Source organism: Poecilia formosa, unplaced genomic scaffold (genome assembly GCF_000485575.1).
Source record: "Poecilia formosa unplaced genomic scaffold, Poecilia_formosa-5.1.2 Scaffold182, whole genome shotgun sequence".
In the NCBI taxonomy this organism is placed as follows: Eukaryota; Metazoa; Chordata; class Actinopteri; order Cyprinodontiformes; family Poeciliidae; genus Poecilia; species Poecilia formosa.
Window position 1 is genome coordinate 200,046 of NW_006800121.1, and position 17,690 is coordinate 217,735.

Below are 17,690 nucleotides of genomic sequence, written 5' to 3' on the forward strand. Positions count from 1 at the left end.
CCCCACTGAGGGACAAGGGTGAAGGAAAATGGATGGATGGATATATATATATATATATATATAAAATTCCCCTCTCACCCTCCGTGGGTGGTCTCTTTCATCCTCTGAGCTCGGGTCCTCTACCAGAGGCCTGGGAGCTTGAGGGTTCTGCGCAGTATCTTGGCTGTGCCTAGAACTGCCAATATATATATATAAACATATATATATTATTCAGTATTAATTATTTATTTGTGCCATTATGAATCTTTATTTGTGTTGTATATGCTCTTTATACATCAATATCAGAATATTCCATTCCTATTCTATTGTTTTAGCCACTAAAAACAATAGTGGCTAAAACTACTATTATTTAAATACTTGCTTATTTAAATAAGCAAGTATTTAAATATGCTTATTTAAATAAGCATATTTAAATACTTAAATAACATACTTAAATAATACAATTGTTTATAAATGTAGCTTTGATAGATGTTTGAATATGGTTTCCAGTAACAAAAAAGCGCGTTAGGATCGATTAAATGCGCTGATCCGTCACTGTGCCTGTTAAACACATAGGACCGAGTGGAGTGGTATACCGCTCCAAGATGGCCGCCCTAAATCTCGTCAGCGACAATAGGCGACAGCGGGGCATGAGGCGTCTATCCTTATATTATGTCTATGTCTACAATGGTTCAAGGTTTTTCTTCTCTTTATGGCGTTTTTTTTTTAAAATGAAAGTGTGCAATACCGCCACCATCTGGTCTGGAGTATGAACTGGAGTTAATCCTGTTGATTATAGATCTTACATCAGAAAATGGATTGGGTACTTTCTTAAACATTACATCATGATGATAATTTGTTTTATTCTTTGCAATTTTAACAAAAATGGTTAAAGATTATTAAGGTATACTTAAAAAGTATGCCTAAAAATTACATGAAAAGTACTTTATAGATGCCTAAAAGACATACTTCTACAAATGTATTAATTCGTTTTATTTTGTAATCAGGTTGCTGCGCGTTGCAGACTTCTGCCCAGGTCCCTCTTGAAAATGAGATCTGGATCTCAACTGGGTTCACCCGGTTAAATAAAGAAAGTTAAAAAAAGCATACTTTATTAGCCTAAAATTTACACTGAGATGTACTTTCACAAATGTAAGTATGTTTGAAATATACTTAAGTATACTTTTTTTTCACCTGGGTAATGACTCGGCATTATGGTGATTCCAGAAAGACAACAAGTCGGGCCTGCTGAGCAAGTCTGAGATAAAAGTCCCCTATCAAGAAAACCGCAGAGACAGAAAATTACGCTCAAGCAAAACAATGACATTCACAAACAGACAAGCAGTTTGTCTGTCAATCTTATTAAAACATTAAAACATAATGGGTCAATCTTATTGACAGACAAACAACTAACAAAAGCAGCTGCTCATCTTCAATTATAAAGCTGGGAGTAAAAGATGGTTTTAGGTAAAGTTACTATAATTCAAACTGAAAACCTTCCCTTTAGAGAAATGAGGCATGTAAGTTTGCAGATTTCCAAGAGACGATATTTATGTACAGTAAGTCCGTCTGGCAGTGAAAATAGGATCCTCCCACATATTTCCACTATCTTTCATGGCGGTTTCTGTCATCGTGCATACGTATACCTGTAGAGTCATCTGGACTGCAGATGGAGATACCGAATGGGAAAAGGTGGAGCCTTGGCATTTTCAAGAGGCATGCACAAATGTGAAGGCACTTCAGGAAATCGATCATTTGAGCTGGGTTTATGCTCACCAGCCAACGCGGGACAGTAGAGCTCTGGGACCGGAACATGACAGTAAGAATAAAACCAAATTTATCTTTATGCTGGATGAGTGAGTTTAACTTATGTTCCTGAAAATGAGACAAATGGAAAAAGGAAGTGTTTATTTTTGTTTTCCAGCAGTTTGAATGTGTTACACCTTGAGTTATTTGGGATATACATTTTACAAAGTCAGTAGTGGAGTTGCACAAGTTGGGAAAGGCTTCTGAAACCATGCAGAATGTTCAATGTTAGAGTAGAAAGTGCTACATTAAAGCAGGTGGGTTGATTGAGAGCAAACATCTGTCCAGTGTGGGATGTGAAATAAAAAAAAGGGTCAATTTACTTCTGTAGCTTGTTTCAAAGTGAAAGCAATTGCAATTAAAACATAATGGGTAAAAAAAAAAACTAACTCCTGGCTTGAGATTCAACCCTGCAGAGAGTTATATGAGAGCTGCATATTTCCTTTAAGGTTTCCCGTACGGAAGGGCTACGACATGCTTGCTGAAAGTGGATTCCTGGTTAATTACTGTAACAAACCCGTTTGAGCCTCACTCTTTTGTTATACGTTACATCATCCTAGATTTTCTTTAAACAAAGCACAGCAAAAATAAGAGAAAACTGATGCTTCTTGGGGGAAAAAAGGGGATTAGAAACAATGTCAGTACTACTAATGTGTAGAGAAAACCTGCAATATGTCCTGTTACAGGAATCTGTAAGACTGGATTCCAGAAACAAGTAAACATAATATCCAACAGTGCTGTGGAATTAAAACAACAACAACAAGGCATGTGCCATGCAATCAGATCATTTTTCAGAAAATATCTTTCATAAATTATCCAATAATATTTTCAAAAAGCACACGTTGCGTTTTAGGCAGCACTTTAAACCAAAACAACTTTACAATAAAAATACTTTTAGTGAAAATGTGTTAAGGGATGCAGCTTTACTCTCTGTCACCTAAAAACGCAGCTGAAGTAAAAACAAGGTCATTTGTGACAATTTATAGCTGCTGGTTTTATTTTTTTCATTGTTTTGATTGTCACAGGTAAAGCTGGACAAATACAACTTTTTATCCTTTGGCTCATTTTTGATGAACTTCAGGTGTCCTGCTCAACGCATCGCACAACAAAGAGAACTTTAGGTGGAATTGGCTAATCTCAGCATTTACACTTTGATTTAGTTTTAAAAGACAAACATTTAAAAATGCATCAATCAGAAACATCTAACTTGGTGTCTTATTAAATCTTAGTGCTGTGTTCAACACACATTCATTTGGTAGTAATAAATCTGAGCAAAACAAATTGATCCGCTGAGATATTTTCACACAATTGTTTTCCTATCAAAACAGGTGAAGGAAAACCGGCGGAAGCTTTTATTTAAGACTGGTTACATTATTGTAATTATAGTTTTTGGTCTTTGAGTCAGATCCAATTCATCCTAAATGAAGCTGCCAGGATTCTGACTAACAGCGGGAAATTGGACCGTCAGACCAGTTTTTTAATTTACTGCTTTGGCTTGACGTTTGTAAGATCTTGTAAAATTTTAGCGTTGTATTAATAATTAGTTTTAAAAGTATCTTATCAGGTTTAAACCATGTGAACAGCTGGCAACTTCTTGAAAACCTGAGATGTACAGAAACTCTTTATAAACCTTTATTTAACTGTTATTTTCATCGCTGACATTTTAATATAATTTTGAATTTAACATATTTATTGTTTTACATGAATAAATACATTTATTTTCCCGCAAAGCTATTTCTAAGAGTGGTTCTGAACATATAAATATACCTTGCCTATTATAGGAAGCAGTTAAAAGAGGCAATTCTCACTCTGTGCAAACACAGATATGATCTTGTGCCACCAGAGGACCAAAGACTTAATGAATGATGAAAAAAAAAAAAGTTTTGTTGACATGTTTTGGACAAAGAATTCCAAAGATTGCTGAGGTTAACGTCACAAACTGCAAACGTTTTACAAGATGCTCACCTGAGATATCAGCAGACTCAGTAGACTTTTAGACAATAACAGCATCCTAATTCCTTTCAGGCTCCAGACAAAACCACTGGACCTGCAGTCCCACCTGCACTCCCACCTCGAATCTATCGCAGCAACTCCACTGACGTCCCTCACTCACAGGTGTGAAAGACAGTCTCTTTTCAAACGCTATGAATGCAACAAAAGGTGTAGAAATGCATGCTGGGTTTGTCTGGCTCCATATATAGGTTTCTGTATTTAGCACTTTAACTCAAATTCTGGTCAGCTATTTGACAAGTTTTATGTCAAATAGTTCTTTCTCATTTTGATTCAACCTAACAAGTTGTGATTAAAGTTTGTTTTTATGGGGCAAACCGAGATTATGACAAATTTACTGTAGGTTTATTATATTTTCTTGAGCTCATTATTAGTTATAACACAAACCTACAAATTTTAAAAATGAAAACAAAATTTTAAGAATTTTTTAAAAGTTAAAATAAGGCTGTGTAACATGCTTCACCCAGGCAAAACACCAAGTAATTTTTTTTTTCAGTAAATTTCTAGTGTTAATTCTTGAGATAAATTGGTTTCCAGAATCAGATAGTCAGCTGCAAAAAAGAGAAAAACCTTTTCAGCTAAAGTACTTTTCAAGTTATGAGTTTATGGTAAGGTAAAAATGGTAAAAATTGTTGAGACAGTCTTAAGCTTTACTGTCTTTAACGTTTCTCATTATTTATTCTTTAAAGCCACTAAAACCCCCAAGGAAAGCTAAGACCCAAGAGTCTACGAGCATAAGATCTGAAGCTATCTATGAAGACCCGGATGCATTACTGGTAAAAACAAACAAACAAACAAACAAACAAAAAAACTTTTTAATCTGATGGAACCTTAAAATGTTTAAAATGTGGAGAAATAGTAACTTAGACATGTTTCAATGATATTAACCCGTTTGTTTCAGACTTCTAACCCAGATGTGAGTGAGCCAGAGGCTAAACCAAGGCCTATACCTCGCCTCAGGAGCAAAGACAAACTAAATCCCCAACATGACACCAACAACACAACCAAAGGAAACTACATCAACACGATCAACTCAGGACACAGCGATAACACCGCCAGCACAGCCTACGTAACAAAAACAGCATACAATGCCAACACATCACAGACTTCCAACAGAGACAATACCACTTGTACGAGTAGCTCAACCTGCAGCACTAACACAACCTACGAGACTGGAACGACCACCAACGCTAATACAGCTTCCAAATCCCACAACTCCAGAAGACCCGGTTCAACCGTCTCTAGCTCAGCCGACCCAACCTACAATGACGTCAGAACCGACAAGACCCACAACACCAACCCGGCTAAGTCTTCAAACAGAACAGGCAACACAAAGAACGATGCAGTAAGTGGAATATGTTTGACTTTTTTCTGTTTCTCACGTTGCCTTGCTGATGCAAAAATGTTTGTGTGTCATTTCGTGACCAGAGTTACGAAAGAAGGAAGAACTCCGACGACTACATGACACCTCGCCCCACTCACCAGCCTCCCCTCCCACCTACACCACCCAAGACCAAAAGTATAAAATCAACAGCAGCAGAAAGTCCAGAGATTTATAACCCGGGAGCTAATTCAAATACAAGTGCTAAGGTATGTATTACAGCAAATATATGCTTTAAACATATGCTTTCTTTTTTGTATCTTGTGTGTGTTTTAGAAATTTGGAAATTGGCTTACTTAGTATTTTTACTAAGAAACACCAATGCTTAACATCTACACCTGTTGGGTATTTCCCCAAAATTGCCATTATCATTTTGGTCAGATCACTCTCTCATAAGAAAATTCTGAAAAAGCTTCACCATCTGCTTGTTTCCTGAACGCAATAACCGTATTTTTAATTCCAGGGCAGAGACGAGAAAAGCGGACATAGAGCTTCACCTTCATCTCGACCTCTGCATCACAGCAGCTCAATGATGGACCTGTCAAGTATTGAGGTAAGACTTTCTACGTAAAGCAAATACTCATTTTCCAGTAACTGGTCAAGTTTATCAATGCAGTTTTTATCTTCAAGGTTTTTTGCCCTTTTTAGTCAAATACCAGTAAGTATTTTTGCATGTCATTTCATGAACAGAGTCACCAAAACAGAGACAACTACATGACACCTCGGTCTGCTCGCCAAGCTCTCCTTCCACCTTTACCTCCCGGGTCCAAAGGTCCGTACTCAACAGCAGCAGACCCTTCACAGTATAATAGGACAAGAACAAATTCAAATACAAGTGTAAAGGTATGTATTATGGCAAAGTAATTTGGGTTTCCTTTTAAAATACTGCTTCTGTATTTGAAATAGCAGTGATCTACACCTTTTGGGTATTTCCCCAAAGTACTCTCTCTACCTATACCTGACTTGAATAGTAGTAAATTACTTCAAAGCTGGTTTAACTTTGGTGTTTCATGATTCTGTATTTGTTTACTTTTTCTATTCACTTTTTAAGAATCCGCCTCCTCTCCCTCCTCCTCGCCTGGAACCTATCAACCCTATTTATTGCGACAAAGGAAATCCTACCTCCCAGGTAAGGTATTTTTTTAAGTTCCTCTTATATTTTTATTACCATTTTGATCAGATTAAGTTCTCACCAGATAATTCCAAGTGTGTTTCTTTTCCAAATGCTGTAACCATATTTTAAATTCTAGCATAGAGACAACAGAAACAGACATGGGCCTCGATCGCATCTCTATCACAGTACCTCAGTGTTGGACCTGTCAAGCGAAACGGTAGGACGGTGCTACTCATTTCCATAAAAGAGTATTTACCGTATTTTTCGGACTATAAGCCGCTACTTTCCCCCCACGCTTTTAATCATGCGGCTTGTAGCCCGGTGCGGCTTTTCTGTGGATTTTTCTTCAACCAACAGGGGGCGCTTTAGCAGGAAGTGAATCATTGGAAGTCAAAAATGGAAATCAAAGAAGAAAGCGCTAATTTTCATTTAGAACAAGCACTTGCTAGCAGCAGGCACAATGGAGAAATTTCTTCAAACTCATATGATGCAGAGATACCAACAGTTTATAATCCGGTGCACATAGTATGGTGCGCTCTATAGTCTGGAAAATACGGTAGTTAAAAGAGGTGCAGCTATTTTTTTATCGGTTTAATTCACATCGTCTTGATGTTTGAATTAAAGCTTTAAGGTCAGCTTGATTGATATAATGCCTTTATTTAGTCCACTGTTACCCCAGTCAAATTCTCTATGCAGAATTTTTCAATTGCAAGATGCTTTTTAGTCAGTTTGTTGATTTGGCAATTTGTGACTTTGGCCATTGACTCCAGATCATAACACATATGGCACAATGCGTCAGGGTGGATAAAACTTATTTCTCTCGTTGTCTTTATCCATCCATCCATCCATTTTCTGCCTCTTATCCGGGGTCGGGTCGCGGGGGCAGCAGCTTCAGAAGGGAGGCCCAGACTTCCCTCTCCCTAGCCACTTCTTCCAGCTCCTCCGGGGGAACCCCAAGGAGCTTTTTGACCACCTCAGCGTTGTCTTTAGTCAAACATAATGTTCTCTCTGCATCCAAACAGCACTTTGGCGGATAATATTAAGATATTTGCTCCAAAGCCCATCCTCACCAATGAACTTTCCTACATTAATTTACATCACAACTGCAGACTTTAGCTTTGCTGATGGAATTTTGTGTGACTGGTCAATAGAAAGACAGAAATGTTTTTTTATTGAACTCACCTTTCAACTGCTGTTGATTTTCTGAATTTTAGCTGTTGTTTGAAAGTGTCAGCATTACTGAGAAAATTATACTAATTACTTTGACATCAAAGCTGAACATTGAATCCATTGTGGTCTTATTACAGAGCAGTGAAACATCGTCTTTGTACGACCCTGAAATTGAACCTTACCACACTTCAGGATCATCTCTATACACTGACAGCGTGAACCCTCGCTACACAAGAGTTTTACCGGATGATTATTACGACAGGGTAAGAAACTGTTTCCACTGACCTCAAAAAAGCCATAGGTTGCAAAACTCAGACAGAAATACATTTTACTCATTTGTCTATTTATCTGAAACATTATTAGCCACGGACACAAGCTCGTTATGAAGACGATAGCCTGAGCATCTACAGCGACATATATCAACTCTCTCAAGATGTAAGTTATTAAGTAGTTTTTCTGTGCTGGAGCTGAACTGAGGCACGTTTTAATTACCTACCATTTCTTGCCATTGTTTTTGACTAAAATAATAATCTGTTTCCTGTAGGATGTCACTGAGCTGCTGCACTGGTTTAAGAGAGTATCTAGTAAGTACATCTTTACAGATAATTGTTATGTTGCCTGTGGCTAACGGTAATAAACTGTGTTGGTTCCTTTTGATTTAAAAACTACACAAGAATTTTAATGATGTTACATAAAATGTTATAAACCAATCAATCTGACAGTTCATTAAAATCAATCATTTGTTTTGACACCCTGCTCCTCATTCTGGATTAAGAACTTGAAAAAAGTTAAGCATGTCACTAATGAAAACGTAATGTCAGAAGGCTGTCGGTCATTGATCGTCTGGTCAATCAATGACGGATTGATTTACCGATTGTAACCAGTCGTTCTGTGTCACAAGAACGACTTCTTTCAATAATCCGATCAGCCATTTTTAAAAATTCACAATAGTCACTGAGTCTGACAAACAGCCAGAGACTGAGCAAACTGTTCAGTATAGCTTACATGATGTCCTCCACTGTCTCGTTAAGTTTGTGTCATGTACAGATCTCATAGCTCTACCTTTTTGGCTCTGGTGTCACCCAAATTTATGATAAACCCACCCATCAGATGTTAGTCAATTGTAATGGAAAAGCAACCAAACTGTTTGAGTAGAGTTGAGCCTACTCAAGTCTAGCAAATAGGTCTGCTTGTACCTATTTGGCCTAGCTAATTCCTAGGGAATTGGCTCTCGTGGTAAAGGGCCAATTCCTGTAGTTAAAAGGGAGTATTGCTATGAGGAAGACGCAGTGTAATTGATCAGAAATATTCAAATATTGTATCTAATCTGTTTGCATGTATTCTTTCCAGGACAAACTAACACCCTGTCACTGTTTGGCCTCAGTATGGAGGATGAAATGAGGTAAGAAATTCAAACTAGCAACTTCCTTTCCTCTGCTCTTACGGCAGCAGAGTATTGTTTTCATACACCTCCGTTGTCTTCTCCTGCAGAGCCTTCCATCAGCAGGCCATGCATGTGAGAAAAGCCCGGCGCCTCTACCACCTTCTCATGATGAAACGCAGGGATCACCTACAGAAGATCCTCGAAGAGTTCAAGGCCATCTGTGAAAGACTGGAAAAAGTGCAGAAAACAAATAAAACCATGGGAATAGCTGGTGGCACAACAAGTGCAGTCGGAGGCGTGGCCGCAGTGGTGGGCATCGCCTTGGCCCCTGTTACCATGGGAACCTCACTGATCGCAACAGCTGTTGGGGCTGGCATTGTCGCAACATCGGCAGGAGGTTTCGGCGCGAAAGTCGCCAAAGCCAACAAGAAGATTGTGAACAGGGAGACAGTCGAGAAGCTTGTGAATGACTACAAGTCAGACGTTGCCGACCCGGAACGTTGCCTGAATTACATCCTCTGTCTGATGAAGGAGCTGCAAAGACACAACATTGGGAAGCTAAGCAGGGCGGGAGCGCACCCAGACGCGCTGAGGATGGCGGATCTGTCCAACAACCTTCACAACAGCAGGCAGATGTCTCCTAACAACCCTGGAGGGGTGACGTCTGAAAGCATGCTTAAGCAATTCGAAATGGAATTTGATGAGTATTTCACGGAAAAGAAAGGTCAGAAGCTGAACAAGTCGAATAAGAGCAAGTTTTCAGGCAGAGTGGGCACTCTGGTTAAAAACCTGCAAGAGGAACTGAATTATCTGACTCAAATGTGGGAAACATTAACTTAAAAACAGATTACTGTGTTTGTGCCTGTGAGTGAAGGATACATATTTTAAATGTGGTAATTTATTGATAACAATTAGCCAATAATTTCTTATATTTAATTAACACATAGCAGCATTATTTTTTTGATGCATTGTAGTAATTTGCTCTGAAACTGTTGTATTATCAAAGACATGTTAGTAGATGCAACTCTAATATGCTAAACTTGTATATATCTAACTTATACTGTATATTTTAGCCTCATTCTTTCAGAACAAATGATGTGTTAGTCATGACTGAAATGGTTCTATCTACTTTCCAAAAAGAATGGAGTTTGGAGTTATTTTTTCTTCCCTAGTCAGTGGCTAGTTTATGTAGGTACTACAGGATGTTAGACCCATAGTGGAGCAAAAATGTAAATTAGTTTGAAAATAAGCCAAGATCAACCTGTTATGTCACACAGCGGAGTGCAAAAAGAAAAAACTTGGATTGAGCCATCATAATAAAAAGCATGAGGTTGTGCAGTCACAGTTAATCAAGTTTTATGGTTTGACATTTTTTAAATCGGGGTTTGAGGTCAAAATCCAATGAATTATTCAAATATAATATAACTGTTTTGGTATGTGTGCATAGACATTTTTTTGCTAAATCCGACTATTGCCAATTGTTACAGATAGTGTAACATGTCAACCTTCCTTCAAACTGTGTATTCTGTTTTGAAATATGTAAATCTATAAATCACTGTAAGTTATAAATCACATACCATGTTAAGTTATCAAAGTAAATCATTAAAAGATTCCGTTATTATACAGTTTTTTTCAGCTGGCATGGGGCTAGTGTTTAGCAAATCTTGAGTTAAAATATCACAGTTTCACTCTGTTATTAAACAGATTTGTAATAAAAATGGTGGCTCTATTATTTAGTTTCCACATCTTGACAGTGAAGGTTGTCCCCTGAACAAATCAAAACAACTCCGACTGATCTCCTGCTGGTAGATAATATTTATTGCATGATATTTCCTCACAGTAGAAAATGACTTTCAATTTTTGGATGTAAAAGCAGGTATGTCTGTGATTTAGAAATTCGTGCTTGGTTAGTATGAAATATTTTTTTTTATCAATCTCTCATGTACTATTAGTTAATCAGAAAGAACATGACAAAGGAAAGTCCAAACCCCAGGAGTTGCATCCATTGTCTTCCACTTTCAGGAGGAAAGCCCAGACATTTCTCTTCTCTGTGATATCATTCAGTTTACTCTAGGGAACCAGACTCTTTTTGACAAGAAGGAGATCCGCTACTATTTGTTCCGTCCTGTTGATGTAGAGCAGGGGTACCCAAACTTCGGCCCGCCTCCACATTTGGTCCGACCCCCTGAATAATACCAGAGAGCGTTCAGATTTTTTTTTTCATTTATTGTATTTTCCGGTTTATATGTGGATTTTTCTTCAACCACCAGGGGGCTCTTTAGCACGAAGTGTGTCCTGTAAATTGTGGGTGTTTTGTTTTGCATGGCGCATTGCTGCCATCTGTTGGACTTTTAGGGAACTGCTTGACTTTTATGTTATTTAATCAGTACGGTTGTTTGCTAGCGGTAGAGCAGATGAACACACGTGTCTGTTATGAACGCCGCATTCCAGGTTGAGTTCTTCGAAGCGATGCCTGCAAGTAGCAACTTATACTTCAAAACGAGCCTTTATGTTAACATATGAGAAATTAATATGCTAATGGAATATATACTAGTCAGTCCCAGTGACCGTTTCACTCATGGGTTTTGCCCATGTGCTTTCTGGGTAAAAGTCAATCAAGAAATGCACTTCCCTCCCCCCCTCAACAATCTCCGGCCCCCCACCAGAGAAGGGAAAAGTTATGTGGCCCTCACAGGAAAAAGTTTGGGGACCACTGATGTAGAGTAATTGGCTGAGCTTAGAAGTCATCACTGATAACTGGCAGTGGTGGAGAAAGTACTCAAAAAATGTACTTAAGTAAAAGTACAAATACACAGACAAAAATGTACTCTGGTAAAAGCAAAAGTACCACATTAACATTTTACTTAAGTAAAAGTAAAAAAGTACTGGGTTTTAAAAATACTTAAGTATTAAAAGTAAAAGTACTTGCTGAATAATACCTAAACGCTAATATCATTAAGTGAACTGATGGTATTTAATTTTAATACATCAGTAATGTGCCATTTTAATGAACAATGCCACAGGTAAAGCATGTTTTCATTGTGTTTACTCTGTAACATAGTTTATACTTAGATATTTGATTCTATGCATCATAATTTCATGGATGGAAACATCTTGTCTCCTGTCCTAACATAACATGAACTTCTTTTTTTCTTTTTGCCACTAGTGGCTTTTATTTTGAAAGAAATCCAACTGCCAGGGGAGGACATGGAAGTAGGACTTGTAAAGATCCGTCCGGAAGAATCGGATCGTTCCTGAATGTCATATTACTATATTGCACTTTGGTCACAGCATTGTCCCATATAAGCGACACCTCAGTCAACACCTCCACACAATAATTCAGCGCATGAGTGACAACTTTTTTTTCATCGCAGATGCTACATGTGTGTCTCAGTACAGCTAGCTTTGCTAGCATCACGTCCACAGATCTTACCTTTCTTTAAGCTTTCCTTCCAAGTGACGCTAAAAGGTGGACTAAGTCCCCACCGTCTGTGAAAGCGAAGCGCTGCTGATTTTACATGTCGCCATATCTTATGGTTTATGCAGCGGTATTATATTACTGACGATTAGACAGACATCTTCTCCCGCACAGAGGAAACCACTGCGCATGTCTGAAGCTCCGCATGCGAGTAAAGAGGTAGGCGACCTGAGTGAAGTTGGCCCCCCCACCTTCTTCAAGTCAGACAAAATTGGTGTCAAACGTTTGTGCTACGTTTGTGGGGCAACTTTTATGAAATCCAACTTTCTTTATATCTTTAAAATGATAGCGGCACAAACGAAAATTTTTGCTGCACAAACCAGCACAAACGTAGCACAAACGTTTGACACCAATTTTGTCTGATTTGAAGAAGGTGGGGGGGCCAACTTCACTCAGGTAGTCACGTTAGTGCTTGGATTTTACGGCGCCACCTTAAGACCCTGAACTTCACATTTTAACGGACAAAAAGCTCAACGCGACTTGGATGTAACGAGTAACGCGACGGTTTTGTAGAAATGTAGTGAAGTAGAAAGTACAGATACTTACTGTAAAATGTAGTGGAGTATAAGTAGAAAGTACTCATTATTAAATCTACTTAAGTACAGATACATGAAAATTGTACCTAAGTACAGTAACGTAGTACTTGTCCTTCGTTACTGTGTAGGTTTGATAACCCTGTTGCTGCACAACTTGGACTCACTTTACAAGTGCACCATAAATGTTTCCATCATGGTCTTATGTTAAAAGCAGGGTGCATATGGAGCCTTAGGAATTGGATCAGGAGGTTTACACCAAGAGAGAACAAATGGGCAGATTTCTTATAGAGCTGAGCTGTGTAGATTGATTATCTCTATTATTAGTTTGGTGGGAAGTAACGAAGTACTTGTATTTCGTTACTTCCCACCACTGATAACTGGTTACTTGCTGAGATGTATTTGTGAACAAATCAAGCTTGAACCTAAATCTTAAAATCAAAACATTAGATTTAGGTATGAAACACAACAATCAAACTACAATGACTCTGAGTTTTGTCCTTAAGATTACCCATAAAGTATTTTCTTCTTAAACAGATAAGCCGGGTTCTATTTTAAATCCTGCAGCAAATAAAAACTTTTGTAGCAGTAAAAAAGCCCTTCAAATGTGGGTGCTGTAATTTGATAAAGAACATTCTCTCTACTCAAAAGGGCTTGTGGCAGAAACTTGCAAAACTAGTTTTTCAACAATTTCTAGGATGGCTTTGCTCTGTTTAAAAAAAATAGAAGAAAAAAATTGTAAACATTGCAGTTATTATAATCAATAATAAATATCACTCTCGAAGTGGGTAAATATATATACATATATTTTTTTTTTTATAATTTTTGAAGTTAATTTCTTCGCTATTATGAAAAACAGCATAAGCAGTTCTTAATTTCTTCACCACAGTTTCCTGGTGGCGTAGTGATATGAGAGATGTCTGCGGAGGGATATCTCTACCCGCTCCATGCTTCAGCTCTATATCCCCACCGTTCTGCAGCAGGCGCCATTTTCCTTTGAGAAGAACAACACCCTGAGCAACATCGTAGTTAGACATCATTGTCTTTGCCGAAATGGCAGTGTAAAAGTGTGCCGCGATCCAGCAGCAACAAACAAAACAGTGCATCCAGCCAGTGCACTGAGTCACCTCTAACTCAGAAACATGTCGTAAGTATAATTTTTGTTACTTTTTGTCGATAACAGCTGTTCCGGCCGGCCTACTTCCTGACTGATAAGGCTGCCGGTGTTTTATAAGAACAGTAAAATCACTACAGGCGAAATGTATGATTATTTGATATGTAATTTTTATTGTTATTCAAACATTCTTTCTTTTTAAGTTAATGTCATAACTTAAAATATGTAACACTTATTAAAAAAATAAAAAGCTAGACAAGTGTTAGTAATGTAGTTAGGTACGTCATATTTCTGTTAAAACCAAAATATTTTTATGTGCTTTTCAAATGTCTGTCATGCTCTAGTGCCAACGTGGCAGAAAATAGGTCATATGTGTGTGTTGTGTCAAAATGGCGGCTTTCTGTGGGTGGAATTAGAACAAAAGTAGCCGCTGTTGTTAAAGGAGGGTTGCTTTTTTTTTTGAGACTTTGTTACGCATTGACGTCAGAGTCACACGGCTGGTATCAAGGAAGAGACTGGTGACGTAAGGAAAGTGCAACTGCAGCCATAGGGGGCAGTGTTTATACAATATGCAGTTTTTTTTTTCAGGTACAATTTTTAGGAGAAAATAATTTATTTAAAATTTGCTAGACATTTCCATTCAAAGTTATGGATAAAAATGGACTGCCTTGGTTTTGCATCCACATTGTTAAATAGAAGTGTGATGAAAGTGCTGAAAAAGCACAAAATATACTTTCATTTTAACTATAGATAAATTAAATTTAGGAGTTTGCTATATTTTGAGGTAAATTTAGATGCATTTTGTCTCATCTTTTCTTTAAATTCGACGTATAGTTCAGCTTTCCCTCAGTTATGACCGTGATAAAAATGAACACTATTTGAAATTGACGGATCAAATTTAGTTTATGTAAGTGGGAGTTGTTTTTCTTATACTCAGCCCCGGTTTCCTTCCGTGTGAAGTTGCCACTCACATCATGGCCGACAAGCATAGTTTCTAAGTAAAAATAGTCAAAAGCTACATTTGTTCCTACAAAATAAACTATTTTTTTTACAGGGAGCATTTCTTATTCATGTAATGTTTATGAAGTCTTAAACAATGTCTCACAAATCTTTGCTTTCCACATTTCAGGTCCCACGTGGAAACCTTCAGCACTGCTGCTTTTGACAGCATAAAAGAGTTGATCGCCGCCCTAACTTCGTCACACGCCCCTTTTGTGACCAACAACCACCACTATGACCATGACGATGACAAGCTCACAGTTTGGCCTGGAAGATATGGAGGCCCTTCTCTGGGGGCCTTCCTCTCCCATGGTTGAAACCATGGACCTCGCGTTTCTTCACCCTGACAAAAACGAACGACAGGAAGGCGGAGGAGGCTCGCCGCCGGGGCACGTGTCGCCCCTCGCCTCCTCGGCACTTTCTTCTTCATCCTCCACTCCGCCTTTCTACTCTCCTCCTCCCTCACCGCCAGCTCTTGACCTCGGCGGGGACAAAGCCGGGACAGAGTCCGAGCTGCTCCCCCTCTCTTGGTTGGACCACCCCGTTCAGCTGAGATCGAGTCGGATGGTTTCGGGGGACAGCAAAGGTGATTACGGGAAATGTCTTGTGTTTATTTGTGTGAGGATTGGTACTTATGGTGTTTTTGTTGTCTCCAGACGATGCGCTCAGCGATCTGGACTGGATGGCTGAGAGGGTGGATCTCAGTGACTTTGACCTGGACTCCTTGATTGGCTCCTGCAGTCCTGTTGAAGATGCCCCCAGCTCTCCAGAAGATCTCCTTGCTTCCCTGGATTGTCCCATGGAGCTCGACTCCTTCCCCCTGCCAACTCTCTCAAGTGCTCCTTCTGCTTCCTTTGCCCATGTCCCCTCTGTATCCGGTTCCGACCCCTCTGTTACTGCAGGTGGTGAGTCTGAATCCCTCACTGGAGGGCAAGAGGTTCCCTCCTCCCCGCTCCTGGTCCCAGAGCCTCAAGAGGAGCTTGAAGTTAAGTCCGAACCTGCTTCTCCCGGCCCGGCCCCCTGCGTGGTCGACTCCCCGTCCTCTCCGGCCTTCACACTGGACCTGGGAAGCGAGGTGGACATCTCCGAGAGCGAGGTGGACATCTCCGAGAGCGAGGTGGACATCTCCGAGAGCGAGGTGAAGCCTGTCGTAGCCTCTGTGGTGCCTCAGGTACCAAAGATCGTACTCTCACTGTCCCCAACGCGCATCGTCCTCGTCCTGACTCCCAAAAACGACGTCGGGGTCACTCCGGCCGCCGCTCCTCGCTCCCCGCCAGCCTCTCCGCCGCAGAAGTCCCCCAGAAGCAGGCCCTACCCTGATCCCAAGAACAGAGCCAGCCCACCCTCCCCCACCACTGATTATGATAAGTCTGTCCGGGCTGCAGGCGGAACCGAAAGGTCAACTTCGAAAGCACCAAGGGACAAGAAGCAGAAGAAGATGGAGCAGAATAAGACGGCCGCCACGCGCTACAGGCAGAAGAAGAGAGCCGAGCAAGACGCTCTACTGGTGGAGCACGCTCAGCTGGAGAGGAAGAACGTGGAGCTGACGGAGAAGGCTGAATCCATGGCCAGGGAGATCGAGTATCTGAAAGAGCTGATGGAGGAAGTTCGCCAGACGAGGCTTAAAAAGGGGCTTAGTGCTGACCCCTAGTGGTCAGACCTATAGATGACTGATGGTCGCAAATGAAAAGGACTGAGCAGGTTTTCTTTAATCCAAGCTATCAGTATAGCATGTCTTGGAATCTAATTCTACATGTATCTAAAACTGGTATTATACTCCTATCATGTATTAATCAATAAAAAAAAAATTAAAAAAGTATTTCCCACCCAGAATATATAATCTTGTCTGGAGCTACTTGCATGTTCTTTCTGCCAGCTATGGACCTCAATATAGCGTGAATATAAGATGTATTTTTAAAGTTTGTGTGTAACAAAGTATAACCTGACTGTATGTAGACAGAATCTCTTAATAAAAGAGTCTTAAACCAAATGAGATCTCTTATTTGTTGTAATAACTGAAAAAAAGCAAGACGTTCTTTCAAATGGATGAAAAAGTGTGAATAGGTATTAATGCATGGAATGCTGAAGTGGAGATAAAGGTCAAAGGTGAAAACTTTTGTCCCTAACTTTAGCTTCATATTGAGTTACAATAAACCGTCATGCTTTTATCTACTATTTGCCACATTACACCTTGATTTTAACATTTTACTGATCACCTCTATGGTTTTAAACTTACTGACTGAATTATATTTGATAAACATTTAGATAAATAATATTGCTACCTATTTAGTCTCAAGACGTCTTTAATCAGGCTAGTCTGGGGTTTTTTAATCTGGTTCAAAATTCCCAAACCGAGAACCAACAGCTGATTTTGGGGAATTTTTACAAACCGTATAATTGCATAAATTATAAAAAATGTATTCACGAATTTGTCAAGTCTTGAAAATTGATGTCCAAGGAATCTTTCTATCCAATATGGCTTACGCAGAGCAAGCCATAAAAATGACATAATTGCACCAAAAAGGAGGTCCTTCATGGTACTGACTCATAAGGGGCTAAATACAAATGCAAGCTGCACTTCTCAGTTTATTTGTAAAAACATAACAAATTAAACCCACATTCCTTTTCCTTTCCACATCACAATCACTCACTAGTTTGTGTCTGTGGTTAAACATATGACAGACATCTTGAGAAAATACTATCTTTTTGTCTGAACTGTCAT

General features: G+C 39.2%; 2 protein-coding genes across 3 annotated transcripts; both read left to right on the forward strand.

Annotated features, from left to right (window-relative positions):
• Positions 1–1,712: 1,712 nt before the first annotated feature.
• LOC103147383 (putative uncharacterized protein DDB_G0282133) lies at positions 1,713–10,732 on the forward strand. The gene is made up of 14 exons (XM_007565690.2): positions 1,713–1,798; positions 3,811–3,900; positions 4,485–4,571; positions 4,697–5,140; positions 5,224–5,385; positions 5,640–5,729; positions 5,867–6,019; positions 6,228–6,305; positions 6,427–6,507; positions 7,598–7,723; positions 7,824–7,895; positions 8,005–8,044; positions 8,811–8,862; positions 8,952–10,732. Exons 1-14 carry the CDS (start codon positions 1,748–1,750, stop codon positions 9,682–9,684), a joined length of 2,259 nt encoding a protein of 752 aa, XP_007565752.1. The 5' UTR covers positions 1,713–1,747; the 3' UTR covers positions 9,685–10,732.
• A 3,085-nt stretch (positions 10,733–13,817) lies between these two features.
• atf4b (activating transcription factor 4b) lies at positions 13,818–16,958 on the forward strand. 2 transcript variants are annotated; one of them, XM_007565692.2, is made up of 4 exons: positions 13,819–14,002; positions 15,099–15,554; positions 15,625–16,043; positions 16,086–16,958. In XM_007565692.2, exons 2-4 carry the CDS (start codon positions 15,203–15,205, stop codon positions 16,617–16,619), a joined length of 1,305 nt encoding a protein of 434 aa, XP_007565754.1. In that variant the 5' UTR covers positions 13,819–14,002; positions 15,099–15,202; the 3' UTR covers positions 16,620–16,958. The 2 variants fall into 2 exon arrangements, with proteins under 2 accessions (XP_007565753.1, XP_007565754.1); XM_007565691.2 differs by having other exon boundaries at positions 13,818–14,002; positions 15,625–16,958.
• Positions 16,959–17,690: the final 732 nt, after the last annotated feature.